The 10,358-nt window shown below is 32.5% G+C and overlaps 1 protein-coding gene across 3 annotated transcripts; it reads left to right on the top strand.

Annotated features, from left to right (window-relative positions):
• The first annotated feature begins 3,698 nt into the window (after window positions 1-3,698).
• On the top strand, window positions 3,699-8,580 carry LOC102597825 (alpha,alpha-trehalose-phosphate synthase [UDP-forming] 6-like). 3 transcript variants are annotated; one of them, XM_006363992.2, is made up of 4 exons: window positions 3,699-3,860; window positions 4,593-6,780; window positions 6,872-7,145; window positions 8,123-8,580. In XM_006363992.2, exons 2-4 carry the CDS (start codon window positions 4,772-4,774, stop codon window positions 8,411-8,413), a joined length of 2,574 nt encoding a protein of 857 aa, XP_006364054.1. In that variant the 5' UTR covers window positions 3,699-3,860; window positions 4,593-4,771; the 3' UTR covers window positions 8,414-8,580. The 3 variants fall into 3 exon arrangements, with proteins under 3 accessions (XP_006364054.1, XP_015159238.1, XP_015159239.1); XM_015303752.1 differs by lacking the exon at window positions 3,699-3,860 and adding an exon at window positions 3,933-4,295; XM_015303753.1 differs by lacking the exon at window positions 3,699-3,860 and adding an exon at window positions 4,351-4,513.
• The last annotated feature ends 1,778 nt before the right edge of the window (window positions 8,581-10,358 follow it).

Raw genomic sequence — 10,358 nt, 5'->3', positions numbered from 1 at the left:
CAAATATATATGTTTAAAATACGGTATTAAATAGTCTAGGGAGGTAATAGGTCCTCATGAAAGTTTAGTATCGCAACAACAAATCCAACCAAAGTTGGATATTTTTCAGACCCTTATCCTTAAATATAAAGATGTTAGAGTATTCTTTTTTGACACAGACTAAATAATAAAGAATATTATCACATAAACTAATAATGAGAAAGTGCTTACGTTGTTTGGAAAACAATATTTTAGGAGTTTTATTTTATATCACACATTTTCAGTTGACATAAAGTTTGAGAAATAAAAAATGTTTTTATATACAAAACACTGTAACAAAATTGATGTTAGTACCAATAAATGTATGATTGAAAATTTGACTTAACATCAATAAGTCATGTCAAATTCAATAAAAATTAAAATTATAAAGTCAAATAATTCATCAAAATATAAAAATGTATTACAAAAATAGTGACATACTTAAAGAAATGCGTCACAAAAATTAACACAAATAACAAAATATTCATTAATATTGCAAGCTCAATAATCAAAATATTATGTAGGTTGAAGAATATTTGAGTTGAGAGCCTCACTCAAACAAATAAGTTTGTGAAAATTACGTATTTGTAAGTGGAAATTAATATTATCTTAGTTTAATTAATCGTATCATCTCCGTGGGAGATTTAGCTAAGTTATCGGGTGCGGATTCTCGAGAACTCTGTATATATAAATAAACATTTATTGGGAACTCAATAACAAAATATTCACTTGATCCATTGATAGTAAAGAAACCTATGTAAGCGTATAACAACAATATAACACATCATAACATCCTCATCTCCTATTATATTTATTTAAAATTATAAATAATTATTTTTAATTATATATTAAAAACAAAAAAAGTAATAACAAAATTCATTAAAAAATATTTCTCTGTACCGAACACACTTTAAATAATCTAAATATATTTAAAGACAAATTTAACGTTGGAGTGGCACAGCCTTTTTCGTCGGATTTGTTGTCGGAATTAATAAACGTCTCATTTGGTTCATGCAACAATGCCCCTCTAATCCGTTTGGAACACATGAGGCATATACTATTCTTCCGTCTCAAATTATTTATCGTATTTTTAAAAAATATATTACTTATTATTTAAAATAATAACATATTCTTTAAAATCTCATAAAATAGTATCTGAAAAGAATATAGTGTATGTAATTTTTACCATTACTTTTTTAAAATAGAGAATTTGTTTTACGAAATGTCCTTGATTCAAGAAAATTAAAATAGTAACTAAAATAACGACAATAAAAAGAAACATGACAACTGATAGTAGAATAATATTGTGGAACATATAAGCAAGAAATCATAATCACAACGATAAGGTGCAATCACCTAAATACAGTAAACCACATATAATATCAGATACCAAAATAGGCCAAATTGATGTTCTATACTACGATCAAGTCAAATACATGAATAAGCTAGTAATAGAATAACTCTCAATTACCTACTAACTTTCTATCCTTAAAGTTACGTCATGTAATATCTAATCACCTTTTCACGATATATTTTTATTAAATATTTACTCTATTGGTATGTGAATTTCGAGAACAACATGTTGAGTATTGACCCTTTGCCCCCTCACTAATAAGCCCTATTCACACAAATTCAGATTATTTAGATGGTGCGAATAGGGTTTAGTTGGATTCTAATATAAGTATCGAATCAAACAAAATAAAATATAGTTTTGCAATGGCCTATTTGTAATTTAAATTAACTAGGAGGGCTATTTTGTTGGACCACAAGTATAGGTCCCACATGTTCTCGACTTCAACGAACGAGGTTTCCCTTGTGGATAAACTCGAAGGGTTATGATCCCATGTAACTCACCTCTATGTACTCCTATGTAATCTGAATCTCGAAATTTAATGACTCGATTAATTTATATGATTAAATTTGTGTTTGAGAAAGTATGTATTTTCGAGTATTAGCAAAAGCTAAAAAAAAAATGAAAAAACAAATACAAATTGTTAAATTTTATTGAGAATTTTTTTTAAAACTTTGATCAAACACAAATAACTACTCTGATGTTAGCAAAGAGTATTTTAAATTGATTAGCATACCAATTGCTAATCTATAAAAGTACTTTTCAAAACTATTTCTAACAAAAAATATTTTTCAAAATAAAAGAAATTTAAATACTCAATCATTATGATTTAAGAAGAGAAGTTTGAACATAGTAGATACGTAGATTTTAAAGGACTAGTGAAAAACTTGATCATATTCAAATATGACCAATAATAACTATATACCTAATATAATTTTACAAGTAAAGTCTAGAAAAGATGATGTGTATGTAATTTTATTTCTATTTTGTGATTTGTGAAGATAAAAAGACAATTTATGATATATCCTTGACGCAGATAATTCAAATCCTCATCGTGTGAATCTCTTCAAAAAATATACTACTTATCTGAAGCCTTTTCATTTATAATGTTCGAAAAAAATAGAGAAATTTTATCCTATCCTACTATATTCATAGCTAGTTCTTTTAACTCTTCTATGTCCTTGTACGTACTTTGTAAGGTTGAGTTGTTGAAACTAATGTCTCAAAGCTTATTAAACTTATGGAAATATCAAAAAGTTAGGTCAAATGGATAAACTTATTATCCATTAAAATTAAAGAGACTCGTGTCTAGACATTATTGGAAGTACCCAAAAAAAATGTAAACAGTTCCACATGAAAGTAGTTTTAAAAATAAAATAATCCATTTATCCTCATAGAATAGGTCATCTTTATACATGTATAATCAAAGGGGACCCTTATTCATGATACCAATTTATGTTATATGATTTGATGAAGCACAATATTATTATTATTTTAAAAAGATAGATTTTTAATTTAGAAAAGACTAAAATAAAAAAAGTGTCATATGAATTGAGATGGAAGAAATATAATTTTTTTTTATAGATTAGTAACTCTCAATTTTGCATGTTTATGATATTTGTTTGAAATCTACTTGTACAATAGGTCGCATATGTCCTGATTCTGGTTATGACTGATTCATCAATGTGTCTGTTTTTGAAGAATATAAACTTTAATCTTATAAATATAGTACTTTACGTTTTTTTACTACTTGAAATTTCGATATATTTAACGATAGAAAATCTCTCTAAAGCACCAAAATTGTCCACTTCATTGTTTCAACATTGTGACGAAGAATGTGATATATTAGCAAAAGTACACTTATGTTGCAAAACTTGTGTAAGGGAAAAAGATCCCCTTATTACATATCTATAATTTATAATAATAGTGGTGTATTCACTTTCTCTCTGTGTGACCTTCGACTAATCTAAATTTGAAATTTCTAATTAAAAATGATAGAATCATATTCTCTTTTTAATTTCTCATCTGATGTCCGAACCTCGCATTAGAGCTCCGACTAAGATAAAATCATATTCATCACACCGCAACTCCCGTTGATCTTAGTGGTGGTGCACTCACACTCTCATGAGGTCAAGTTTGGCAAAATTATTGGCAATGTCACAACAATATTCAACATTATCTATATTGGAGTATTATAATCATTTTTAAAAAGAACTTTTAATTACAAGTTTTTATAACATAAAGAACCACAAAAACATATTATTAATATTATAATATACAGTCCATCTATAACAGTGTACAGTGTATATATAATATAAGCTATATAGGCAGCTTCCACCCACAATAAAGATAACATAAAAGAAAGAAAACACCATTGTTGTAGTAAGCTTAGCTGGCTTTTTCTCTTCAGTCTTCACACTCTACAATTTTCATTATTATTTTTTTCACTTTAGGGTTTCCACTTTTAGGAATTCAAAATGTTCAATAACTGGTAAAATTCTCTTTTCAACTTTTGTTGAAATTCCTCAGTGTACTATTTTGCTTCTTTGCATTTGCTCTATCAAATTTTTATAATATCTGGGGTTGTAGTGGTTGCAATTGTTTTGTTGTGATGTTATGTGCTTCCTGTCTAATAATTCCAAGAAAAAATGTTTTCAATATCTTAGCTGTATTTATGATTTTGAATATATTCTTATTCTCTTTCCATAAAGTTTATCTGTTTGAAATGATATATACCCTCATGTATTGCCCACCCCTAGCTTGTGATTCACTTGTCAAGTTGAAATCTTGATGTTATTTTCTTGTACCCTTTTAAGTTTTACACTTGATTCACTTGTCAAATTGAAATCTTGAGGTTATTTTCTTTGTTCACACAATCTAAAAAAGTTTGTCACAGTTGATTCAGTTGTCAAGTTGAAATCTTGAGGTTGTTTTCTTGTATCCTTCTGAGTTTATGGTTTTTTTTTCTTGGTTCACACAATCTAAAAAAATAATTGTTACACACCATAGATGTGTTTCACTTGTCAAAATGAAATTTTGAGGTTATTTTCTTGTACCCTTTTGATTTTTTGGGGGTTTTCTTGGCTCACAGAATCTAAAAAATTTGTTATAGTTGTGATTCACTTGTCAAAATGAAGTCTTGAGGTTATTTTCTTGCACCCTTTTGCTTTTGGGGGTTTGCTTGGTTCACACAATCTGAAAAGTTTGTTCTTGGGTTTTACAGGAAAGAGGAAAAAGCAAAAGGCAGAAGTTGTATCTCATTGATAGTTGATTTGGGGGAAGTTTTGTGAAGTGGGGTTGTGTCTATTTCTTTCTATGTTAGGAGCTTACTATAGAGAGTGTGTTTTGGTTTGGTGGACTTGGTGTTGTTAGTTAGTGAAAGGGAATTTTTTTTAAAAAAAAATGGTGTCAAGATCCTACTCCAATCTCTTGGAGCTAGCCTCAGGTGAGGCTCCTTCGCCGTCTTTCGGGAGAATGAGCCAGAGGATTCCTCGTATTATGACCGTAGCCGGGATAATGTCTGATCTGGATGATGATGGATCGGAGAGCGTTTGCTCTGATCCATCATCATCTTCAGCTCAAAAAGATAGGATAATTGTTGTAGCTAATCAGCTGCCAATTAGAGTACAAAGGAAAACTGATGGCAGTAAAGGATGGTTATTCAGCTGGGATGAGAATTCACTTCTTCTCCAGCTGAAAGATGGTTTAGGAGATGATGAAATTGAGGTTATATATGTTGGTTGTCTTAAGGAAGAAATCCACCCGAATGAGCAAGATGAAGTTTCACAAATACTTCTTGAGACATTTAAGTGTGTTCCCACTTTTGTACCACCTGATCTGTTTACTAAGTACTACCATGGATTTTGTAAGCAGCAGCTTTGGCCTTTGTTCCACTATATGTTGCCCCTTTCGCCTGATCTAGGTGGTCGATTTAATCGATTACTGTGGCAGGCTTATGTTTCTGTTAACAAAATTTTTGCTGACAGGATCATGGAAGTGATCAACCCGGAAGATGACTTTGTGTGGGTTCATGACTATCATCTCATGGTACTACCTACCTTCTTGAGGAAGAGATTCAATAGAGTAAAGCTTGGATTTTTCCTGCATAGCCCATTTCCTTCTTCCGAGATATACAAAACATTGCCTATTCGCGAAGAAATCTTACGAGCTCTCTTGAATTCGGATTTGATTGGGTTCCACACTTTTGACTATGCGAGGCACTTCCTCTCGTGTTGCAGTCGGATGTTAGGTATTTCTTATGAGTCGAAAAGGGGTTACATAGGCCTTGAGTACTATGGTAGGACTGTAAGTATTAAAATCCTGCCAGTGGGTATTCATATGGGGCAGCTTCAGCAAGTCTTGAGTCTCCCCGAGACAGAGGCGAAAGTTTCCGAGCTCGTGCAGCAGTATAATCATCAGGGAAGGACATTGTTGCTTGGAGTTGATGACATGGACATATTTAAAGGCATTAGTTTGAAGTTATTGGCAATGGAACAACTTCTATTGCAGCACCCAGAGAAGCAGGGGAAGGTTGTTTTGGTGCAGATAGCCAATCCTGCTAGAGGCAAAGGAAAAGATGTTCAAGAAGTGCAGGACGAGACAAATTCGACAGTGAAGCGAATTAATGAAGTATTTGGAAGGCCTGGGTATCAACCAGTTATATTGATTGATAAGCCACTTAAGTTTTACGAAAGGATTGCTTATTATGTTGTCGCGGAGTGTTGCCTGGTCACTGCTGTCAGGGATGGCATGAACCTTATACCATACGAGTATATAATTAGTCGTCAAGGAAATGAGAGGCTGGATAAGGTTCTGAAACTGGACTCTTCTACACCAAAGAAGAGCATGTTAGTGGTGTCTGAGTTTATTGGGTGTTCTCCCTCTTTGAGTGGAGCAATCCGAGTGAATCCATGGAACATTGATGTAGTTGCCGATGCAATGGACTCTGCTTTAGTAATGCCTGAGCCAGAGAAGCAACTTAGGCATGAGAAACATTACAGATATGTTAGCACCCATGATGTTGGATACTGGGCTCGCAGTTTCTTGCAAGATTTGGAGAGAACATGCAAGGATCATGTGAGACGAAGATGCTGGGGTATTGGATTCGGTTTAAGTTTCAGAGTTGTTGCACTTGATCCGAATTTTAGGAAGCTTTCAATGGAGCATATAGTTTCAGCATATAAAAGGACAACAACCAGGGCAATCCTTCTGGACTACGACGGAACTCTGATGCCTCAAAATGCAATTGATAAGAAGCCAAGTGCTAAAACAATTGAAATCATCAAAACTTTGTGCAGAGACAAGAACAATATGGTGTTCATCGTCAGTGCTAGAAGCCGGAAGACGCTAGCGGACTGGTTTCCAACTTGTGAGAAACTTGGTATTGCAGCTGAGCATGGCTATTTCTTGAGGTATTGCTTGATGTTCTAACATATTTCCTTGTTATTTGTTTTCACAATTTACGCACAGGTTCAAATTTCAAATGGCTCTTTGAATTTACAGGATGAATCAAGATGAAGAATGGGAAACATGTATACCAGAAGTAGAATGTTGTTGGAAAGAAATTGCTGAGCCTGTTATGCAACTTTACACTGAGACTACTGATGGATCAGTTATTGAAGACAAGGAAACATCAATGGTATGGTCTTACGAGGATGCAGATCCTGATTTCGGATCATGTCAGGCTAAAGAACTTCTTGATCACCTAGAAAGTGTGCTGGCTAATGAACCAGTCACTGTCAAGAGTGGACAGAATATAGTGGAAGTTAAGCCCCAGGTATGTACTTTTCTTTCTTGACGATAGCGTTGGCTTGTAGTGGTATTCGCTCTCCTGTAGAAACGGAGGGCATTTTGCAGCAGCAGAAACACTTGTATTGCTTGCTTGCAGACCTGTGTTGCTTGGACTCTTTCAAAAAGTTGACTTGTGCATGTCGGATCCTCCATCCGGCACGAGTGCAACTGTACTTTTGTTGAGTCCAAACAACATAGTTGCAGACTGCATGAGTTAAAAACTAACTGTTGTTTTGCAAGATAGTTGCTTTTGCATATATCTCAGTTTGTTCGTTATAGGTGGGATGATTCATTTATAAGGTGAAACACTAGGTTTCAATCTTAATGGATTCTCAGTTAGAAAAGCTTAGGAAGTTTCTTTGTTTATAACTCGAATTGGTTGCATATGATTCAATAGACTCTTACAATAGTAATGCCAGAATCCCTACTTGCAGGTATGTGACTCAACTAAAACTTAAATTAAAGACTTTTGAGTGGTACCAAAATGCCCTTTGAACTTGTGGTCTTAAACATACCACGTGGAAAAAATAGGATTACAGAGTTCCCCAAGAAGGAAAGAGACGTTCTTTTTTAAACGGACTAAAAAGGAAAGTAATACAAACAATTGAAACGGAGGGAGTACTTAGTTTAATTCCGTGTTATTTTCTATCTTCTCAGGGAAAAACTTTCTCGAAAAATGAAAAGAGAGGAGTCGAGAGGAATAAACCGTGGGACCTCATATGTGAAACATTTTTCATCTTCGTTTGTGCTTTCTCTTTCGTTTCCTTTTTGGTATGATTTCTATGCCGGGGAGAGGGACCAACTGCATTGATCATAAACAATTTTGTATTGCAACTCTATGTCTAAACCTCACATTTGTAAACTCAAATTTGCCCTCTAAACATTTTAATCCTTGAGATATGGTTAATGTATGGTATTTTGAATGTATGTCTTCAAAAATGTGTTCCTTCCTGGCTCCTGCAGGGTGTAAGCAAAGGGCTTGTTGCCAAGCGCCTCCTTAACGAAATGCAAGAGAAAGGAATGTCACCAGATTTTGTCCTCTGCATAGGAGATGACCGATCAGATGAAGACATGTTCGAGGTGATCATGAGCTCGGTGTCTGGCCCGTCCATGGCTCCAGCAGCCGAAGTCTTTGCTTGTACTGTTGGCCGGAAGCCCAGCAAGGCCAAATACTATCTCGATGACACTACCGAGATAGTTAGGCTGATGCAGGGTTTGGCCTCTGTTGCTGACCAAATGTTACCACAGATGTAAAGGCCAAATGAGGTCTTTCTCAGTTTTCTGGTTTCTTGAGAAGTTGTAAATTAATGGAATTATAGAGAAACTGCATTAGTAGTACTTGAATGCCTCTTTGTTTCTTGTTTCTTGTTTCCTGGTGAGTTGTAAATTAATGGACTATAGAAAAGCTGCATTTTGTTCGATTCGTGCTCACCACATCGGTTAAATTTCTTGAGATAGTAGCAAGGTTTGTATACACTCTATCCTTTTCCGATCCAACCTGTGGGGGTACACTACGTATGTTTTTGTTGTTGTATAGAGAAGTTGTACTAGAAGTTCTTGACTTGATTACCCTCTTAAGGGTGTGTTGGGTATGAAAGAAAATATTTGAATTTCAGTTTTTCAATGTTTGGTTGGTTTGATAAAAGTATTTTCCCTAAGAAAATAAGTTTCTTGAAAATTAGGAAAATGATTTTCGTGGAGTGAGTGGGAAAGCAAGTTGCATAAGTGGAATTTCACGTTGATTGTCACCTTCTCACTTCCAACACCACTTGTCACCTCGTTCACTTTTGAACTCCCATAATATTTGCTTAGATTACATTGGATATATTGTTGTATAGAGAAGTTGTATTAGAAGTATTTCACTTAATTTTTCTCCAAGGGTGTGTTTAGGTTAAAAAATATTTAAATTTCAATTCTTTTCAAAGTTTGATTGGTTGTGAAAACAATAGTTTTCTTTTAGGAAATCAAGTTTCTTGAAAATTAGTTATACAATTTTCGTGGAGGCAGTAGGAAAAACAAGTTTCATAAGTGATTCTTAGAATTTTTTTTCTAGAGAAAATGTTTACCATTATTTTTGACTAATTGAACATGAGAATATTACAAAATATTTCCTAAAATTCTCTTTTTTTCTATATCAAACACAATGATGCAAGGTGTTTTAGGAAAAACTTTAACCTAAAGGAGATAATACTATACGGATCCGGCTCCTCTTCATTTCCCTTCCCTCCATTTTCTCCAAGTTCTTGCTTGAATGTGAGACACATGTCATAGATAAAAATCAATGGCTAAGATTTAATAGATTAAAATAATATTCTAATTATGATTTAGATAATTAATATTTCATAAGAAAAATAATAATACCATAATTATAAGTCATAACAATATAATATCTTGTCCATAAATAAATTAAAATAATATTCTAATTATGATTTAGATAATTAATATTTCATAAGAAAAATAATAATACCATAATTATAAGTCATAACAATATAATATCTTGTCCATAAATAAATTAAAATAATATTCTAATTATGATTTAGATAATTAATATTTCATAAGAAAAATAATAATACCATAATTATAAGTCATAACAATATAATATCTTGTCCATAAATAAATTAAAATAATATTCTAATTATGATTTAGATAATTAATATTTATCTTCTGTTTTTTTTTTTTTTAAAAAAGAGTAAGTCTTAGAAAGCAACTTTGAAATTAGTTTACACATAATTAATAGAAAAAATACTCGCAGAGAAAAAATAAATAGAAAAAGAGAAATTATTTTATAATATATTTATGGACAAAAACAGAAGATAATACTAGTAAGAAAAAGAAATAATATATTTATGGACAAGATATTATATTGTTATGACTAGGATTGTTCACGGGTTGGTTTGGATCGGTTATTGGTCAAAACCAAAACCAAACCAACTTAATCGGTTTTAAAATTATCAAAACCAAACCAAATATAATATACATTTATCGGTTTGGTGATTATCGGTTTCGGTTTGGTTTGGTTCGGTTATTCGGTTATTAACCATACACAAAAATAAAAGAAGCAAATCATTTAAAATGTGAAAAAAGTGACAACAATCCATTCAAAACGAAAAATAGTTAGAATGACTTAAATTACTAAACTTTCAATCACTAAATTTACTATCAATAAAGCTTTAAAATTCACTATATTGGCATAGAAGGA

This window comes from Solanum tuberosum, unplaced genomic scaffold (genome assembly GCF_000226075.1).
Source record: "Solanum tuberosum cultivar DM 1-3 516 R44 unplaced genomic scaffold, SolTub_3.0 scf00469, whole genome shotgun sequence".
Classification (NCBI taxonomy): Eukaryota; Viridiplantae; Streptophyta; class Magnoliopsida; order Solanales; family Solanaceae; genus Solanum; species Solanum tuberosum.
The sequence above is the reverse complement of the archived record's forward strand: the minus strand, read 5'-3'. Positions and strand labels throughout refer to the sequence as shown.

Bases quoted from the DNA above. Each gene is read 5' to 3' on its own strand.
- LOC102597825 (XM_006363992.2), top strand. From the start codon at position 4,772: ATGGTGTCAAGATCCTACTCCAATCTCTTGGAGCTAGCCTCAGGTGAG. The intron at 6,781-6,871 runs GTATTGCTTGAT...TTGAATTTACAG, and splicing joins GAGCATGGCTATTTCTTGAG to GATGAATCAAGATGAAGAAT. The intron at 7,146-8,122 runs GTATGTACTTTT...TGGCTCCTGCAG, and splicing joins TAGTGGAAGTTAAGCCCCAG to GGTGTAAGCAAAGGGCTTGT.